Consider the following 21,553-nt stretch of genomic DNA (forward strand, 5'->3'; position numbering starts at 1 on the left):
ATGGTTGTTGAGACAACAGGCCAACCGTTGGTTTGTTGCCTGTGGGTCAGTGCAGTAGAAAACTGGTTGCCTTGTTTCTAGCATCACGTTTAGCTTCAGTCTACAAGAGCTGCACAGAAGCAGGTTCTTCACCTACAATGCCTGTGCAGAACAGACTCAAATTAACCTCATTGGGAAGAACTGTAAGATGTTCGCTAAAGATCATCGAAGCAAAATAACCTTCAGCTGAAGGTACAAGCCTATAAAATTAGTAGTAGGCCTTTCCATTGAGGACGTCTAAAGGAATTGAATGGTCATTAGACATATTATTGCACTAATCACAGGTGCAAAGTGAAAGCTACTGAGACACAGCTAACAACACATAACCCTTGCTAAATGGCAAAATAGTAACTGAAATAACAAAATGTCACCATGATGCTCACACAGCTCAAAATGAATGCTGAAGGGATGTGTCTTGTGACCATTTATTCAAGCACTAATTTTACAGAAATTATCACAACTGAACAAAATTCATTCACAATTAGTGAGGAGAAAAAAAACAGTTCCACTTACAGGTCTGCACTGGCAGGTGTATCCCAGAGGGGTATTAGCAGTAGAGACACACATCCCTCCATTCTGACACGGCTGAGAAAAGCACAGGTCAATGACAGTCTCACAGTGGCGGCCTACAAAACAGCAGTATCCAAGTCACTTGTTGCATGTAATTATGGGATTTTAAAAAAAAAGTTAAGCCGTACTGCATGCATTACAAGTGTCTGTTTTGCATTGACTGGAGTAGCACTGCAATCTTGTTGTCTAGAGTGATAACAATAAAATTCTATTCTGTTCTACTTTATACTGTTGCATTCTTGAGGATACATGGGCCAGCTTCAGGTAGCAGTTTAGTGATTTCCTATCACTGCAATACCTCTAGCCCTTCAACTTTCCAAACAGATGGGTTTCTCTGAATCTGGACTTGGGCATAACCAGGCAGAGGTGGTGCTGACTATGGAAAACAAAATCCTCCTCAAATCACTCCTCCTCTAGGGCAAGGAGAAATGATGGAGCTCAACAAGTGACCAGCATGGTCTCCCCCAAACACACTTAATCAGTGATCTCAAAATAAATCTGACATAGACCGATAGCCCTGAACCGACAGGACCAGAATCAGATTAGTTATCACTGACTTAGATATTTGTGATTTTGCTGCAGCAGTACAATAGAAAGATATAAAATTACTATCAATTACAAAAATAACTAAATAGTCCACAGCAAAATAGGAACAACGAGACAGTGATTCATGGATTCAGCAAACACTAGGGGAGAAGGCAGGTGTATGGGGTTGAGTGGGATCCAGGATCAGCCATGATGGAATGGCAGAGCAGGCTCAATGGGCTGAATGGCCTAATTCTGCCCCTATGTCTTATGTTAGTGCTGCTGCCTCACAGTTCCAGCTACCCGATTCGTTTCTTGGCATATTGTGTGTGGAATCTGCACATTCTCCCTGCAACAGCACTGTTTTACCAGATATGTGGGGAATTGGGAGGTTATCTGGATGCTGTAAATTGCTCCTTGTCTGTGGGTGAGTGGTAGAGATGGTGGGCGTGTGAGAGAGAATGGGTTACAGAGAACGAAGGCGAGGCAATGACATTTATGGGATTACTTCAGGAAATAGTCAAATCTTGATGGGACAAATGTTCTCCTGAATTATGAAGAAAATGAGGTGACTGGACTTCTGTCTGGAGATTCTGAGCCTGTTTCTGGATGGAGTATGTCAACACTGATTAATTAATCAAAACTGTGTTCAAACTGATGTGAGTGAAAAACCATGGACCCTGAGGAACAGTCATAGACATTGGGGTCAATGTCTGTCTGATACCAATACACCTTCCCCATGTCCTGTTCAGCTTTCAAAAATTGCTTCTTTCTGGTCACTCTCTCAACAATTTGCTCTAAGGCACTCATTAAAATCTGAGGAAAAGAAGGCTGCTCTCTTTCCTTCAGGCTTCAAATAAACCCATATTTGTCATGGGTTTGAACCCCCTCTTAATCAAGGACAACTTTTTGGTATTTAGCTCCTTGGGAAATGCTCAGAGAATGCATCTACTCACACCAAAAGTAACAACCATTTTCAGATAATCTCAAATGCTCCACAGGTCATAATCATTGCTTATGCTCTAATTCCAGGACATCCAGTTGCTGATTATCACTCGGGCACTAGGAGAACTCGACTAGGAGTTGAGGATGCCATCGTCTGCCTGCTGAACCGTGTGTACGCCCACCTGAAGATTGTTTCCGATGTTGGGGAAGTCCAGAACGAGGGGTCACAGTTTAAGGATAAAGGGGAAGCCTTTTAGGACGGAGATGAGGAAAAACTTCTTCACACAGAGAGTGGTGAACCTGTGGAATTCTCTGCCATAGGAAACAGTTGAGGCCGGTTCATTGGCTATACTTAAGAGGAAGTTAGATATGGCCCTAGTGGCTAAAGGGATCAGGGGGTATGGAGAGAAAGCAGGTACAGGGTTCTGAGTTGGATGATCAGCCATGATCCTACTGAATGCCTACTCCTGCACCTATTTTCTATGTTTCTATGGACAAGCTGGCGAGCACTGTGAGGGTCATGTTTTTTGACTTCTCCAGTGCGTTCACCACCATCCACCCTGCTCTGCTGGGTGAGAAGCTGACAGTGATGCAGGTGGATGCTTCCCTCGTGTCATGGATTATTGATTACCTGACTGGCAGACCACAGTACATAAGCTTGCAACACTGTGTGTCAGACAGAGCGGTAAGCAGCACTGGGACTCCACGGGGACTGTCCTGTCTCCCTTTCTCTTCACCATCTACACCTCGGACTTCAACTAGTACACAGTCTTGCCATCTTCAGAAGTTTTCTGATGACTCTGCCATAATTGGATGCATCAGCAAGGGAAATGAGGCTGAGTACAGGGCTACGGTGGGAAACTTTGTCACATGGTGTGAGCAGAATCATCTGCAGCTTAATGTGAAGAAGACTAAGGAGTGGGTAAGTGGACCTGAGGAGGGCTAAGGCACCGGTGACCCCTGTTTCCATCCAAGGGGTCAGTGTGGACATGGTGGAGGATTACAAATACCTGGGGATACGAATTGACAATAAACTGGACTGGTAAAGAACACTGAGGCTGTCTACAAGAAGGGTCAGAGCCGTCTCTATTTCCTGAGGAGACTGAGGTCCTTTAACATCTGCCAGATGATGCTGAGGATGTTCTACGAGTCTATGGTGGCCAGTGCTATCGTGTTTGCTGTTGTGTGCTGGGGCAGCAGGCTGAGGGTAGCAGACACCAACAGAATCAACAAACTCATTCATAAGGCCAGTGATGTTGTGGGGGTGGAACTGGTCTCTCTGACAGTGTTGTCTGAAAAGAGGATGCTGTCCAAGTTGCATGCCATCTTGGACAATGACTCCCATCCACTCCATAATGTACTGGTTAGGCACAGGAGTACATTCAGCCAGAGACTCATTCCACTGAGATGCAACACTGAGCGTCATAGGAAGTCATTCCTGCCTGTGGCCATCAAACTTTACAACTCCTCCCTCGGAGTGTCAGACACCCTGAGCCAATCGGCTGGTCCTGGACTTATTTCCACTTGGCATGATTAACTTATTATTATTTAATTATTTATAGTTTTATATTGCTATATTTCTACACTATTCTTGGTTGGTGCGACTGTAACGAAACCCAGTTTCCCTCGGGATCAATAAAGTATGTCTGTCTGTCTGTACCGAAAGGCAAAAGGGGAAGATAGTCTTCAACTAGAACAAAAGAATTGCTTTGTAACTCACCAGTAAAACCAGGTCGACACCTACATAGGTAATCGTTGTTTAACTGGACACAGTCAAGCATACCCTTGTGATCACATGGGTTTGACAAGCATTCGTTGACATCTCCTTCACAGCGTTCGCCAATAAAGCCAGGTGGACAGATACAGCTGTAGCCACCAATTCTGTCGACACACCGGCCGCCATTTAGACACTTGTGCTCCCCAGTGTGGGGATCTAAGTCAGGCTCACAATCATCGTTGTTTATTTCGCAGTAAATACCTTTGAACAAAAGATAATTATGCTAAACATTGTGCTTTCCTCATCTCACTCTAGTCTTATCAATCATACCCAGTTATTATGTTTGGTTAACCAATGTATTCCCAGGCATTTAAGAAGTTGCCATGCATTATCTTTCCTGCACCCAATATTATCTCTCCCACTTCTATTTCTAAGAAAAAGGATCAGTGGAGGCAGAAGAAAGGAAATTATAGACCAGCTAGCCTGACTTCAGTGGTTGGGAAGACATTGGAGTCGATTGTTAAGGATGTGGCTTCGGGGTACTTGGAGGCTCATGGTAATGTAGGCTAAAGTCAGCGTGGTTTTGCTTGGGGGAAATTTTGCCTGACAGTCTGTTCGAATTTTTTGAGGAAATAACAAGCAGGAAAGTCAGTGGATGTTGTTTTCCTGGATTTTCAGAAGGCCTTTGACAAGCCGCTGTACATGAGGCTGCTTTACAAGATAAGAACCCATGGTATTACAGGAATGTTACTAACATGGATGGGAGATTGGCTGATTGCCAAGAGGCAAAGAATGGGAATAAAGGGGGTCTTTTCTGGTTGGCCACCGGTGACTAGTGGTGCTCAGCAGGGGCCAGTGTTTTTCACGTTATATGTCAATGATTTGGATGATGGAATTGATGGCTTTGTGGCCAATACGAGGATAGGTGGAGGAGCAGGTAGTGTTGAGGAAGCAGAGACTCTGCAGAAGGACTTGGGCAGATTGGGAGAATGGGCAAAAAAGTGGCAATTGGAATATAGTGAAAGGAAGTATATGGAATAATGCTTTTATTCCATCTATTTTCCAAATGGGAGAAAATTCAAAAATCAGAGGTGCAAAGGGACTTGGGAGGCGGGTTAACATAGGTTGAGTCAGTGTTAAAGAAATGGAAATGCAAAGTTAGCATTCATTTCAAGACGACTAGAATATAAAAACAAAAATGTAATGCTGAGGCTTTATGAGGCATTGGTTAGACCATACCTGGGAGTACTATGAACAATTCTGGGCCCCTTATCTAGGATGTGCTGGCATTGGAAAGGGTCCAGAGGTGGTTCACGGGAATAATTCTGGGAATGAAAGGGTTAAAATGTGAGGAACGTTTGATGGCTCTGGGACTGTACTTGTAGGAATTTAGGAGAATGAGAGGCGATTTCATTGAAACCTATTGAATATTTACAGGTCTAGAGAAAACGGATGTGGAGAGGATGTTTCCTATAGTGGGGGAGTCTAGGACCAGATTGCACAATAGAGAGAGAGGCATCCATTCAGAATGGAGTTGAGAAGGAATTTCTTTAGCAAGAGGGTAGTAAATGCCTCTGGAATTTAGAAACTGTGGAGGCTAAGTCATTGGGTATATTTGAAGCAGAGGTTGATACGTTCTTGATTAGTAAATCTGTCAAACGTTATGGGGAGAAAGCAGGAGAATAGCATTGAGAGAGATAATAAATCTTCCATGACTCAATGGGCTGAATGGCCTACCTCGGCCCCCATGTCTTATGGAAGACTGCCAGTATCAGAGTGAAACACACTCAGGAGCCACACTAGAATTTTCACCATAAATATGTACTCATCACTATCATCATTTCTAATATTCAAAGGTCTGCACAAGAACTCCTTCACCAGAGAGGCACCTCTGATTTAAGGACAACTCTGTGCAAACCTCCAGACTCAAAATGTGAAGCAAATGAGAAACACAAATGAAATTCAGGGATCACATTCAAGTTCAGAAGCATTTCTAAAATGGCTGCATTAACAGAGTGTTTTACCATCTGACTCCATACAACCATGGAAACAGATTTAGTGCATTAATTTAACATATCTTTCAAAGCCAAATTGAGTTCATACCCAATATCCCTAACCACCATCTTTAATGTATTCATGAAATTCATCCCTACCTCAATACTATCAATACAACGTACCCTCATTTTGGCAATAGGCATGATGGTAAACACCTCCCAGAAATTAGTATAATTAACATCTAGATAGTCCTTCACCTTCCATCTCAGTAAGATCAAAAATTCAGCCAGGTTTGTTGCCCATGATTTGTGTTTCACAAACCCATGCAGGCTGGTTGAACTCTGTATCTAGACTCCACCCTCCCCACTCTCCCCTGGGGTGGCGTAAGTACATAAGTGAAAATACAGATGCTGAAAATAAAAACAGACAATGTTGCTTATGTTCAGCAGGCCAAACAAGAAAGGGGTCAACTCTATTTTCCTTTTCGGAGTTGCTGCCTGGCTTCCAGAAAATTTGCAGCTTTTCCTGCTTTTACCTCACATACCGGTAGACGTTTGATGAAGAGCTATCAGACTGTTTGCCTCTCTCCTCCCTGAAATCCATTCCACTTCAGCCCAAGCACATCAGCTACAGTATGACAAATACCACCAGACAAATCCCAAACAGTAGGATGAGACCAGATTTCTCTGCTGGCATTGCAAATGCAAAGGAAAGATGCTATCCTCTCTCAGCAAAGACACATTTCATTACCTGCCGTTCCGGGTGGACAGGAACACTTGTAATCATTCACCAGGTCGATGCAAGTGCCTCCATTCTGACAGTGCACGGTGCTGCATTCATTAATTTCGGTCTCACAGGTGAGGCCCCTGTACCCTGAAACACACTGGGGGTGGGGGGGGGGGGAGTAACCATTATTACAAAGGTAATTTTAAGTTACTGCTTCAGAAAATGTTGCTTCTGGTTGTCACTGCATTGAACAGATTATTAAACAAAGATAGCACAGAGCCACAATTAGCACAGTTGCCTCAGAACTAAGGGCACAAAGTCTCCATGTTTTTTTGAGTACATTCTCCCCATGATAGTGGGGGTTCCTCCCAGGTGCTCTGGTTTCATCCTGCAATCTGAGTGTGTTAATGGCTGCAATAAATGACCTCTGAGTGTCTAAGTGGCAAAAGGGAACCAAATAGACATGTCAGTTGCACATACAGAGAACTGGTTGAAGGTGGAGGGAATGGGCTCAATCTGCTTGAGTGCTGGCATTGACGAATGGGCTAAATAGCTTCCTTTGTGTGTGTTTTAACTGAGTATTCAACCATCCATCAGCAGTCTGTCCCAGGGATAGATGCAACAACAGGAAAGCGGCACTAAAACTGACTAAATGGACTATCCTTGCTCCTATCATGATGTCAATTCATAGTTGTGGAGATTGGATAAGTGTGGTTTAGCTGGTGAGCTGGCATACCCAAAGAGAGCCAATATTTGTCTAATTTCCATTCTCAACTGATTCGGATGCAGTGAGCCTCTGTAATTAATGTAAATCTCCTCCAATGGTCCAGCTTGCCAGCAGAGGACGACGGTAACCTCTGATTACATACTGCATTTTAGGATGTATCCCGGGAGATCTCGTCATAATCTCCCATCTCCAAACATCCCAGCAACCACCATGCCCCTACCCGACAATGCTTTCAAACCTCATACTGTTTGATTCATTTCCTGAAAAATATTTTTTTTTCTACTGGGGTGTTTCCAGCACTGTCCAGGAAATTAATCTCGCATTGCTGGAGTTTCCAACAGTTAATCCTGATGGTCTGTTATGTCCATGATAACCAAACTCTAACCAGTTCTTGCTGCACCAGTGTTACCAACAAAACCATGAGGGGGAGCTCCTGGTTAATGTTTCAAATAAATCTGATTCATTGGCTGCAGAAGGATGGATGACCTTGCTCCAGTTCTCACAGCTCTTGTGATACATTCTTGGAATTTTCTGCCTTCAACGGCCCACAAGGTATGTCTGAGTGGCAGTGCACCCAGACATGTGGGCAGTAGGCCATGGCAGCATTTTCTACATGCAGGCAATAATGAGAACAGGGCTTGGTGTAACAACTTACAATGGGTTAAGGAAGGATAAACAAAGGTTTCTTCTACGCCACCTCAATCACTTTTCCCACACAAGTGCTTATTCTTCACACTTATGGATGGGAGGTTCTATTTATATCTGCGTCTCCCTCCACACCTGTTTCCACCCATCCCCTGCCTCAACCCTTTACACTAGCTATCACTCCTCAGCCCAGATGCAGGGCCTTGACCTGAAATGCTAACTAACCCTTTCCCTTCACAGATACCTCCTGACCCACTGAGTTCCTCCACCAATTTGTGTGTTGCTCCAGATTCCATCATATGCAGTCTCGCGTGTCTTTGATAAACAAGGTCCTCTAACCAATCACCAGAGCAATGAGGTGATCTTTCTGCCGTGTTTAAGCAGTAAGGGATTTATTCAGTGTCCCAGGAACAAGCTCTCTTTCTATCACTGGGTTCACGTTCTGCCTCCAGAAAGAGATACAGGCTTGAAAGCCAAGTCACTATATTTAATCAGTTATTATGCAAGATAGCATTTATGCTCTGCTTAACATGGTAGGAACAAATTGCCTGGTCACCAACACGTTGCCAGTCATGGGACCTTTCTGTGCACAGGTTGGCTGCAGTCCACCAGTCATTACATTCCAACAGGTATTCTCAGACAACTTCAGAGGTACAACAATTATATCAATTCAAGATAAATCAGTCTAGCGCTCTTGCTTGTCATCATCAACCCTTCCCTCCAACCGTTTCTGTAATATTTCTACAAATGCAAACTGTTTTCCCTTTGGCTGCCCATTCTGTTGCTTGTGGGTGATGACGATCCCCAAACTTGTGGTGATATCACATGTCACGTGCAAGAACATGATTGGACAGAATTATGAGCATGCACAGAAATGACAGAATCATCTAGAAACTTGTATGGTTTAAACATGGTTGCTGTTTACTGTTAAATAAAAGTTCTAGTTAAGTTCTTCCAGAATATGTTTCTTTATGAGTAACCCGCAGTATGTATAAAGAACACAACATGGTGTCAGACCAGAATGCAGGTTCAAATCCCACCTCAGCAAGTTTCACAATTTCAAATCGACACAGACAAATCTGCTATTAAAATATCATGTGCAGGTTTGAAGAACCACACCCACACTCTCATGGCAATAGAGTCAGGTCTCTTGACAGTGCAATCCGCTGATGCCAAGTTAGTTTCTCCAGTACCCCTTCAAACTGGTATCGTCTTCCCTGTATTAATGAGATCCAAAACACTGGCTTGAATAGTGGGAGGGAAACACTCACCTCACATGCATAGCTGCCCAGATAATCCTTGCAGGTGGCACCGTTCCGGCATGGGTTCGATGCACAATCGTCCACGTCCAGCTGACAGTAGCTGCCAGTATACCCAGCCATGCACTGACATCGATGGCTGTTGCCAGTGTTGATGCAATTCCCCGAATGCTGGCAAAGCTGCTCAACGGTCAAGCCTAGTCAGGTACAGATCGACGGATAAGAGTTAATGGAACGTCAGTCGGTCAGAGAGCAGGGACAACTTCCTCCCTGCAGAAAGGCTTGTACAAAACGATTGAGTTCCAGTGGACCATCCTACACGAACAACACCAGAGCTACTGTTTCCTCTGTGCAAGTGTTACACTGTTCTCAACTCACCTCTGCGAAAAGCTGCCACTTCGCACGACACATCTGGCACATCGCAGTACAGCCCGGTCCAACCGCTCCAGCAGTTGCAGTGGTACGTGGCACCTTGCTGCACACACTTGCCTCCGTTCTTGCAGGGTGAGCCGTTGCACAGATTGACCAGGGTCTAATGCACAGAACAAGATGGCATCAGCCAGTGAAGACAAGCCATTCATTCCCAATAGCATAGTAATCACATTGCTGGACCAGGAATATTGAGCCCCAAGTAGATCATCAGGAATGCAGGTTCAAAACTCACCTGAGCAAGTGTCAAATTTTCATTTCAGCACAGACAGATATCAGTTTTAAAAGCCAATATTAAGAATGCATGCTTGGTAAAGAATCCTCTTTAACAGTGTCCCTGGGCTCATGACAATAGGATCAGCTTTCTTGAAAGTGGCCCAATGAGACACGTGGACTGGACAAGCAGAGGGCCCAGCACCCTCCCAGGGAAATAATGGTGACGATGAACCTTTCGCACACGCTGAGCAGTACAAAACTAGTCTGTGAAGTAACTGTGACACCCCATCATGTTGCTTCACTTTCCCTTCTTACATGCAGGAGAGACACTCTGGCCATCAGCTGATGCCACCAGTACAGGATCCAGTCATTGATATAATTCTGCCTGGTCAAGACTGCCACTTCCTTCACTACAATAGTGACCATGTTGAAAAGGGCAGTCACCTGCTGGTAACCCTAGAGTTGTAAAACGTATTATGTATTGTACTTTACTACTGCCGCAAAAAAAAAAACAAATTCCATGACACATGTGAGTGATGATAAACTTGATTCTGATGTGGGTCTCTATTCTGGACTGAGAGTGGGAAGGGGGCAGGGAGACGGGAATCACGGTTGGGAAAAGAGGAAAGGCAGAGGGGAGGGATCGGGAAGCACAGAGAGACGTTCTGTAATGATCAATAAACCAATTGTCTGGAATCAAATGACCTTGCCTGGTGTCTCAGGGCTGGGTGTGTCTTCACCCACTCCAACCCCTACTCCTTCTCTGCTACCTGTCCCATAACTCTCCTGTGGCACTCCACCCTCACCATTCCCAACAACCTTTGTTCCCGTCAGATTTACAGATCTGTTCTCTGCTTCAAGTTGACAAATACAGTACAAAGTCTGTGTAAAACTCTTAGGCATCATTGCTCAATATATGTGCCTAAGACTTTTGCACAGTATTGGTTTGAAGATAATAACATCAAGATTTGATGGTTTGAAGATAATAACATCCCTTGAAGGATGCAGAATTGAAACAGTCTCCTGACCCACTGAGCCCACGTTGACCATCAATCACCCATCTACATTCATGATTCCACACTCAACCAAGTGACCTCCCAGCCCCATCTTTGGGATGTGGGAGGAAACCAGAGCACCAGGGGACATGCAAACTCCAGAGGGTGGGCCTGTACTCACTGGAATTCAAAAGGATGAGGGGGTATCTCATTGAAACCTTTTGAATGTTGAAAGGCCGAGACAGGGGAGATGTGGAAAGGCTATTTCCCATAGTGGGAGAGTCTAGGAGAAGAGGACACAGTCTCAGGATAGAGGGGCACTCTTTCAAAACACATGTGGAGAAATTTCTTTAGCCAAAGGGTGGTGAATTTGTGGAATTTGTCATCATGTGCCGCTGTGGAGGCTAGGTCATTGGGTGTATTCATAGGCAGAGATTCATAGGTTCTTGATTGAACATGGCATCAAAGGTTACAGAGAGAAGGCCAGGAACCGGAGTTGAGGAGGAGATTAAAAATAAAGGATCAGCCATGATTGAATGGCGGAGCAGACTTGATGGGCTTGATTCTACTCTTATGTCTTATGGAGACAGCACCCAAGACCTACTGCAAAATTAGTTGAGTTGCCTTACAGAAAATGGTCCTGTCCTTGCTAAAACAGACATGACGCAGATGCCTTCCGAGTTTGGCAGTGTAACTACTCCAATGGCTCCTTGCTGTATCACACCTTACCTGGCAGTTCTTGCCTGAGTAGCCAGAGGGACAGGAGCAGCGGTAACTGCCCAGCCCATCGATGCAGGTGCCACCATTTTGACATGGCTTAGAGTCACATTCATTGATGTCAAACTGGCAGTTGGAGCCAGTGAAGCCTGGCTGGCAGTGACACGTGTACGAGTTGATACCATCGATACAGGTCCCATCGTTGAAGCAAGAGCTATCGAGATAAAACCAGTCTACTCAGTTCAGCTGACAAGACAGTGCAAGGCAAATCACATCTGCCAGAGTCAAGATAAATCCTATCTACTGAATAATGAATGCCCTCAAAAGAGCCAATACCCAGCCACAGAAACCACCATTCCACAACATTGATCACCTCTCCGTGGGGATTACCAAGTTTCCCCCTTCTAACTCAACCACTTCTTAAAATGCTGCATTCCCAAGCTTTGCAAAATTGGGGTGGTGGGAGGGGACAGGCCGGGGGGAGGGAGGGAAGGGTAAAACAGGGGGGAACACTCCTTAAAGACAATGAAGTTCTGTCTCTCCTTTTTCCCAACTTCTTAAAGCTGCTTTTGAGGATTAGTGAGTGGCTGTACTGCCTGGAGAAAACTTCAGCTTATTTATGTGTGCTGATGGTGATTAATAGCAAAAGTGAATGCAGCAATAATGTGTGGGAATCCCCTCCCTCAGCCTCAAACTTAATCACATTCATCCCTGCCCACCCACCGCCCACTTTCATCTTCTAAGCATCGCTTGCTTCATATCCTCCTCCCTCCCTATTCCCACCTATCATCCTGCAGGGGTAAGCTCACCCCACCTTTTCCTAATATGTCACTTATTTTTTAAATGAAGTGGCAATTTCTAATAGATTGTCCTTTTATTAGCATTTGATGCTCTTCTTTCCTTCCCACCATGACGAATAACTATTTGTTACTGTCTCGAAAGACCTTGGGTGCTCGGCTAAAATGAAAATAAGATCAGTGACATTTAAAAAAAAGGTTTGATTAAAAGCTAGTCACATGGATCAAAGACAGCTCATCCATGAATTTGCAGAATGACACAGAAAGCCAACAGGCTAACACATCTCCTGTTACCCTATTTACTGAGTAAACCTATCTTCGGCAATGCTTTCAGATTCAGGCAGGGCTCCCATTGCAAAGAAGCAGGCATTCCAATGCTCTGAATGGCAAATACTTTAAACAGAACGACCTATTTAGTTAAAAGTGCTTTCCTGTTCTGCTTGATATTTTGATTCAGTCACAATAGTTTCCTTCACGTGGTGCTCCAACCGAAAATGAAAACCATCCATTCCCTTACCTCTCTGTGCAGTCAGGCATATTGTTTTCACAGTGAATCCCATTGAACCCTTGAGGGCAGGCACAGACGTAACTGTTGACGTAGTCAGAGCAGTTGCCGCCATTCAAGCAAGGACTGCTGAAGCACTCGTTGATTTCCTGCTGGCATTTGTCACCAGTGAACCCCAAAACACAGCTGCACGAGAATGTGTTGATGCCATCGATACAGGAACCTCCATTCTGGCACGGATCTATGCAATCACAGGATCACATTTAGTGATTAACCAGGTATCCATGGTGCAATATAAACCAAGCTTTACTAAGGAAACAACATCTTTTTGGAACAGAAGTCGTGGATCAGTCACAACTCCTGCTGCTGGGTGTGAAACTGGCTGTGCTTGTGCTCTGGATTGAAAAGTCATCCCTCACTGTGGTTCTGGTCAATTCCAACAAGACCAGCGCCATGGGATTACACATGGGTCTCACATTTGCAATGGGACCAGATTGCCAGATTTCATGGGCAACTGTACTTAGATGTAGAATCAGTGATCCTGTGTCACCATTTCAAAGGGAATACTGCCTGGATCATGGATAATACCCTCAGCTGTCATTACTGAAGTGACATGGCTGCCCTCAGAATGGTCTTTGTAGGATCTTGAGTTGTGTTTTCAATCTTATAACTGTGATTGTGTGGGTGGCGGGTGGAGATGCATCTGTACCAAAGGAGATGCAAGGCTCTCCCTTCTCTCTGCTAGCCTGCAGGTCACACTCTGAGAAAGGTGTAGTGCTTGCTCAGCCCCCGATCAGGGTCATATGAAGCCACAGGAGCAAGTGGTGGATGGTCGTAAGAGCAGCTGGTGCATATCACATGTCCTTTTTATGTGACCACTGAGACAGGCAATCTCTGATGTGTATTGATAATGGCTTCAGTCATCCGTCTTGTAAAGTCACTGCCCATAAGGCAAAGGCAAACCACTCCTGTAGAAAATTTTTTGCCAAGAACAATCATGGTCATGGAAAGACTGTGATTGCCCAGGTCATATGACATGCACATAATGAACAAGTGAACCGTGACTACATTTCAATGCGTACCTCACGAGCTGGAAAGCCTTTTAGATTGTGTTTGTGCAGGACTAGTGGAAAGCAAGCTTTACATTCAAAGAGAAATTTATAAATGTTATTGCACTATTAATTGACTTACTGGGGGTACAATCATTGATGTTTGTCTCACAGTTCACTCCAGCATAGCCGGGCAGGCACTGACAGTTGTAGCTCCCAGGAGTATTTTCACAAGCACCAGCATTCTTACAAGGATCAGCAACACACTCATCGACATCCACTGAACATCTCCGACCTGCAGGTGAAATATGAATTAGAATCACCCAATGCACTAAGTGGGGACTTTACAAATTCAATACCCACTAAAACAATTCCACTCTACAGGAAGATGAAGCCTAGAGGCCAGATGCCTACATAATAATAGGTTCAACTCTTTTATTGTAGGCCAGCTGGTGGCGTAGTGACATCAGCACCGGACTTTGGAGTGAAGGCTCCCAAGTTCAAAACCAGCCGGCTTCCTTGCACGCTTCCCACCTGTGCTGGGTTGAGCGTCGAGCTAGCAACTCGACCTCGTAAAAATAAGAAAGCCTGCTAAAAAAAAACACCATCATGACAGCATCCCGATAACTCCACTCGGAGTTAAGGGCTTTCTTCTTCTCTCTTTTATTGTGGTAGTTACTGAAATAAAATGATTAATGAAATTTCCCAAAATTTAGAGCATAAAAGTGCAAGAACACAACAAGTAGCAGTAGTTAGACATGGCATTGGAGCGGAGTTAGGGCATTTAACCCATTAATCATGGTTGACATATTCTTACACATTCAGAAGACATAACGTAAAGATTTTTACTCCTTACGTATGTGAAGGATTTAAGAAATAAAGTAAATTCACTTCCCTTTCAGCCTCATTTGCTCACTTTCTCTCCTTAACCTTTGTCTGACATGCTTGCTAATCAAGAACCAATCAAACTCCACATTAAATATACCCAATAACTTAGCCTCCACAGCCATTGTGGCAATCAATTCCACAGATTCACCACTATCCACTGGCTAAAGAAATTCCTCATCTCTGTTCTAAAGAGACATCCTTTAAATCTGAGACTGTGCCCTCTGGCCCGAGACTCTCCCAGGACTGGAAATTCTTCTCCACATTCACTCTCTCCAACCCTTTCAATATTCAGTAGGTCTCAATGAGATCTCCCCTCATCCTTCTAAACTCCAGTGAGTACAGGGCCAGAACTATCAGATGCTCCTCCTGTTAACCCTTTTATTCCTGTTACGATTCTCAACCCTCTTCTGAACCCTAACCAACACCAATATATCCTTCCTTAGATATGGGGACCAAAACTGCTCACTATACTGCATAGGCAACATGAGTGAATCTGCAGATGCTGGAAATAAATAAAAACACAAAATGCTGGCAGAACTCAGCAGGCCAAACATCATCTATGGGAGGAGATAGTGACGACGTTTTGGGCCGAAACCCTTCATCAGGAGTGAAATAACATGGGATGGTCGAAGGGGGATAAGAAGTGGGGGGAGGGATGAAGTAGAGAGCTGGGAAGTGATAGGCTGGAGGGAAATGGGCTAGGGGGAAGGTGGAGAATTATGGGAAATAAAAGAGAAAGAAAGGTAGGGCTGGGGGGAGATTATAGTGAGGGGGGAAAAAAAGAGAGAGAAAGAGAACCAGACTAAAATAATAGACAGGGATGGGGGTAAGGGGGGGGGGGCAGGGGTATCAACGGAGGTATCACATATGCACTATACTGCATATGTGGTCTGACCAAAGCCTCAGCATTACATCCTTGTTTTAATATTCTTGGCCTCTCAAAATGAATACAAAATTACATTTGCCTTCCTTACTACTAACTCAGCCTGCAAATGAACCTTTAGTCAACCCTGCATGAGGACTCCCAAGTGCCTTTCAGGTTGTATATTGGATACATTTCTCTGACATTAAATATACCTATTAAAACCTCTGATTTCTGAATTTTCTCCCCATCTAGAAAATAGTCCATACCTTTATTTCCTCTGCCAAAGTTCACAACTAGACACTTCTGTACACTGCATTTCATCTGCCACTTCTTTGCCCTGCGTCTGCGTCGGGTCTCACCAATATATAAAAGGCCACACTGGGAGACCGTTTCGCTGAACACCTGGCCTCCTCTACTGTCAAAATGAATCCAAACTCAGTTTGGAGGAACAACACCTTATATACTGGCTGGGTAGCCTCCAACCTGATGGCATGAACATTGACTTTTCTAACTTCCATTAATGCCCCTCCTCCCCATCTCTGACATATTTAGTTGTTTTTTTTCTCTCTCTCTGCCCATCACTCTGCCTGTTCTCCCTCCCTCTGGTGCTTCCCACCCCCCCCCGCTTTCTTTCTCCCGAGGCCTCCCGTCCCATGATCCTTTTCCTTCTCCAGCTCTGTATCACTTTCGCCAATCACCTTTCCAGCTCTTAGCTTCATCCCACCCCCTCTGGTCTTCTCCTATCATTTCCCCCTCCCCCACTACTTTCAAATCTCTTACTATTTTTCCTTTCAGTTTGTCCTGACGAAGGGTCTTGGCCTGAAATGTCGACAGTGCTTCTCCTTATAGATGCTGCCTGCAGGCCTGCTGTGTTCCACCAGCATTTTGTGTGTGTTGTTTGAATTTCCAGCATCTGCAGATTTCCTCGTGTTTGCCCTTCTGTAGACTCTCTGCTTCTTCAATACTACATACAGTACACCTCTTCCTACCTTTGTATCATCTGCAAACCTGGCCACAAAGCCACCTATTCTACCATCCAGATCATTAACATATAATATGAAAAAGCATCAGATTCAAAACTGACTCATGAGGAACACCACTTGTCACTCGTAGCCAACCAGAAAAGGACCCCTTTATTCCAAATAGACAATAGACTGTAGGTGCAGGAGTAGGCCATTCGGCCCTTCTAGCCAGCACCACCATTCACTGTGATCATGGCTGATCATACACAATCAGTACCCCATTCCTGCCCTCTCCCCATATCCTTTGACCCTGCTATCTGTAAGAGCTCTACCTAACTCCCTCTTGAATGCATCCAGAGACTTGGCCTCCACTGCCTTCTGGGGCAGAGCATTCCACATATCCACCACTCTCTGGGTGAAAAAGTTTTCCGCATCTCTGTTCTAAATGGCCTACAAGCTTGTACACATGCTTGTACCTTCCCTGTGATACCACAGGCTCCTATCTTGTTTAGCAGCCTCATCTTTATTTTATTTTGAGATACAGTGTGGAAGAAGCCTTCTGGCCCTTTGAGTAGATCTGCCCACAACCCCTGGCAACTCTGATTTAACCCAACAATTGTCATGGGACAATTTGCAATCTACCTGGTACATGTGTGGACTGTGGGAAGAAACCCAAGCACCCAGAGAAAACCCACACATTCAGACTCCTCAGAGGATGCTGGGATTGAACTTTGAACTCTGATGTCCTGTGCTGTAATAGTGTCGATCTAACCTCTACTATACCGTGGCATTCATGAGTAGCACTTGTGAGTGGCCTTCTGAAAATCCAAGTAAACAACATCCACTCACTCTCCTTTTCTATCCCGCTTGTAATTTCCTCAAAGAATTTCAATCTCTCCATTTCTAGCTGTACTATAAACTCATCTACCTTGTTCCATATACTGTGTGCATTCAAATATTACACACCAACTTGTCCAACTGAAAATAACTGGCCTTGCCAGCATCAACCAAACCTCATTAATTAACAAGGTTCGGTGGACAAACTGAGGTTTCATTACAGTGAAATATTTTTGATGATTGGGAGTGTAATAGGATATGAATGGAAAACAGGAGCACGAATAGGCCATTCATGCCTTCAAATCTACTCTGCCATCGCATATGACCACAGCTGAACATTTACCTCAGTCGTTACTCTCCCAATCTCTCCCCATGCTATTGATGCTTTTTGGTGTTATGACCTCCATAATCTAGTGAGTTTCATGGGTTAACCACCTGCTAAGTGAACGCAACTTTCCTTATTCCAGGCCGAACTGCCTTGCCCTGTAACCTGACATTGTCACCCCCTTTTCCTGACAATAACCCAGGCAAAGAAAGATCTCTTCATATTCAGTCTTTCTAGCCCTATAAGAATATCATCTTCCATTCTGCATCTCTTCAAATCATTCATGAATATAAACCCGGGTGACTCCTTCTGCCCTCACTCTGCTCTCCTACCCACCTGGAAATTTGTCTGGTAAACCCGTGTTGTATTCTCAATGACTAGCATCTTCCTTCCTAGGTTAAGTGAGTCGAGGTCAAGGTAGTCATGATTTCATTTAACCATCTCAGCTATTGAATGGGCTGGGATTACTTAAAATCTGTATGAAATCTCACCTTGCCAACTCTCCGTGCAAGTGCACACAAAATTCTCATAGTCTTCTGTTTCGCTGCACACACCACCATTTTCACACGGCTGTGAGGAGCATGGAGCCAGAATAAATTCACAATCCTTGCCTGAGGAGGTGGGAAGGGAAGGTGAAAATACATAAGAACCAGGTAAAGTGTAACTGGTTGCAATATCAGCACCTACAGTGATGTCAGTGGACATGCACATTCAAATATCAAGACATCTAAGCTCTTGTTTACCTTAACACAGAGAAGGGCAAAGAGAAAGTTAACAGAAGTCTTCAAAATTGTTGGAATAAGAAGAAAAATGCACTGCAAGATGAGAATTGGTAACCAAGGGATAAAGATTTAACATCCTTTGCAAAAGAAACAAAAGGGAGATGATTTTTGTTGTTGAAAGAAAGAAAGCACTTCCTGGTACTGAATGTTTTCTAGACAGCAATGGATAACACTTAAACTAAATGGCAAAATTGCAGTCTACAGGAAAAGAGAGCAAAGTGAGACTAAATTCAAAGGCTATAAAAAGTCTTTGAATATACTTGAGGCAGGGGTGGACAGGTATTGATAAGCAAGGGGACAAAAGTCACAGCCAGGAATACCAAGTGGAAGTTTGTTAGGTCAGCACAATATTAATATATGCCTTTAAGGCTAGAGTGGCCTAATTAGTTTGAGGCATGTTAATTGGCAAGCTCTTTCTAAACATCAGCAGAGACAGGATGGGCCCTCATCTATGCTGTTGAATTCTGATAGAAGACTGCCATGATTCAGTTTACAATCAAAGTCCTGCAACCTTGGGAGAGGGCTGATGAAAGTGAAAGGTCTAGAGTACTGATGACAAGGAGAAAGAAATGAAGAACATTAAAAGATCTAATACTACAATCTCCACTCTTCCACTTCACCTGGGTTAGAAAAACAGCAATAAACCAGTGAAATAACAGATATGTCCACAAAATACCATCAGAAACTTTTCAGAGGTCTGTACAACTCAAAATTTCAAAACAAAAGTAATAGTCATAACACAAGCCATTACAGAAAGGCATGTACTTTAAAAACAATTGTTATCTGTACTTTGAGAATGCTTGAGAACGGCCTTCATTGTCTTTCCCATCACTACACCAGACTAAACCCATCACCCACAGAGTGATCTCTTTCAATAATGAAGCATGATAAAAAAAATCTTTACAAAGGATTTTAGATAGCAGCTTGAGGGGGAGATTTGAGAGTATGTGGAATGAACATTAGATTGAGCAGTCTGCAAGGATTAAAGCAGAAATGCACAAAATGTGAGATTAAACATCTTAAGGCTAGCACAAGTCTAAATCTTTAAACCATATTGTCAACCAACTGAGCCTCATCGCAGTGAGTGGAATCAAGTCGCAGACATTCTGGCAAGCACTCCGGACTTATTAGGGAGTGCTGTAGACTAGGCTTAACCACAAGAATGAGATGTTAAAGCAAAGAGTTGACCAATTCCTCAGGTATGAAGGAATTCATTATTGCATTATTCACTAGTTAGTAACAATCGCTGATTTGAGTATTGCAAAAAAAAAGTCGGAGATACCCTGGGACTGACAGAACTGTTGTGCAAATGGTCTTTGAGCAGGTGAAGCAGTGCCCACAGTTTGTGCTGAAGCACCCGACACCAGCTGTTACAGAAGAACAGAGCTGACACAGTGGTCAGCGCCCGTAGGCAAGCAAGGGGATACCACACGTCTCACTCCCACCCCCGGACACAAATGCAGTAACGCAAGAGGCATCATCACTGAGCTCTGTCCTCAGCTCCTGTTTCCTTGCACACCAGTGTCACTGAGCTCTGTCCTCAGCTCCTGTTTCCTTGCACACCAGCGTCACTGAGCTCTGTCCTCAGCTCCTGTTTCCTTGCACACCAGCGTCACTGAGCTCTGTCCTCAGCTCCTGTTGCCTTGCACACCAGCGTCACTGAGCTCTGTCCTCAGCTCCTGTTTCCTTGCACACCAGCGTCACTGAGCTCTGTCCTCAGCTCCTGTTTCCTTGCACACCAGCGTCACTGAGCTCTGTCCTCAGCTCCTGTTTCCTTGCACACCAGCGTCACTGAGCTCTGTCCTCAGCTCCTGTTGCCTTGCACACTATCACTGAGCTGTCTTCAGCCCTGTTTCCTTGCACACCATCACTGAGCTCTGTCCTCAGCTCCTGTTTCCTTGCACACCATCACTGAGCTCTGTCCTCAGCTCCTGTTGCCTTGCACACCAGCGTCACTGAGCTCTGTCCTCAGCTCCTGTTTCCTTGCACACCAGCGTCACTGAGCTCTGTCCTCAGCTCCTGTTTCCTTGCACACTATCACTGAGCTCTGTCCTCAGCTCCTGTTTCCTTGCACACCATCACTGAGCTCTGTCCTCAGCTCCTGTTTCCTTGCACACCATCACTGAGCTCTGTCCTCAGCTCCTGTTGCCTTGCACACCAGCGTCACTGAGCTCTGTCCTCAGCTCCTGTTGCCTTGCACACCAGCGTCACTGAGCTCTGTCCTCAGCTCCTGTTTCCTTGCACACTATCACTGAGCTCTGTCCTCAGCTCCTGTTTCCTTGCACACCAGCGTCACTGAGCTCTGTCCTCAGCTCCTGTTTCCTTGCACACCAGCGTCACTGAGCTCTGTCCTCAGCTCCTGTTTCCTTGCACACCAGCGTCACTGAGCTCTGTCCTCAGCTCCTGTTTCCTTGCACACCAGCATCACTGAGCTCTGTCCTCAGCTCCTGTTTCCTTGCACACCAGCGTCACTGAGCTCTGTCCTCAGCTCCTGTTTCCTTGCACACCAGCATCACTGAGCTCTGTCCTCAACTCCTGTTTCCTTGCACACTATCACTGAGCTCTGTCCTCAGCTCCTGTTTCCTTGCACACCAGCGTCACTGAGCTCTGTCCTCAGCTCCTGTTGCCTTGCACATCAGCGTCACTGAGCTCTGTCCTCAGCTCCTGTTTCCTTGCACACCAGCGTCACTGAGCTCTGTCCTCAGCTCCTGTTTCCTTGCACACCAGCGTCACTGAGCTCTGTCCTCAGCTCCTGTTTCCTTGCACACCAGCGTCACTGAGCTCTGTCCTCAGCTCCTGTTGCCTTGCACACCAGCGTCACAGCTCTGTCCTCAGCTCCTGTTTCCTTGCACACCAGCGTCACTGAGCTCTGTCCTCAGCTCCTGTTTCCTTGCACACCAGCGTCACTGAGCTCTGTCCTCAGCTCCTGTTTCCTTGCACACCAGCGTCACTGAGCTCTGTCCTCAGCTCCTGTTGCCTTGCACACCAGCGTCACTGAGCTCTGTCCTCAGCTCCTGTTGCCTTGCACACCAGCGTCA

At 44.9% G+C, this 21,553-nt stretch overlaps 1 protein-coding gene across 2 annotated transcripts in view; it reads right to left on the reverse strand.

Annotated features, from left to right (window-relative positions):
- The window catches only part of LOC140737288 (neurogenic locus notch homolog protein 2-like), a 205,347-nt gene that overhangs the window by 25,229 nt on the left and 158,565 nt on the right, over positions 1-21,553 (reverse strand). For both annotated transcript variants that reach the window (XM_073063678.1, XM_073063679.1), the window contains 9 exons: positions 18,225-18,344; positions 13,999-14,151; positions 12,820-13,048; positions 11,518-11,719; positions 9,527-9,680; positions 9,161-9,345; positions 6,542-6,674; positions 3,800-4,057; positions 553-665 (listed from right to left, as the gene is read on the reverse strand). In XM_073063678.1, coding sequence (XP_072919779.1) covers positions 553-665; positions 3,800-4,057; positions 6,542-6,674; positions 9,161-9,345; positions 9,527-9,680; positions 11,518-11,719; positions 12,820-13,048; positions 13,999-14,151; positions 18,225-18,344 — 1,547 coding nt within the window. The remainder of the gene's footprint in view (positions 1-552; positions 666-3,799; positions 4,058-6,541; positions 6,675-9,160; positions 9,346-9,526; positions 9,681-11,517; positions 11,720-12,819; positions 13,049-13,998; positions 14,152-18,224; positions 18,345-21,553) is intronic.

The sequence above is a fragment of the Hemitrygon akajei genome, chromosome 12, assembly GCF_048418815.1.
Source record: "Hemitrygon akajei chromosome 12, sHemAka1.3, whole genome shotgun sequence".
Lineage (NCBI taxonomy): Eukaryota > Metazoa > Chordata > Chondrichthyes > Myliobatiformes > Dasyatidae > Hemitrygon > Hemitrygon akajei.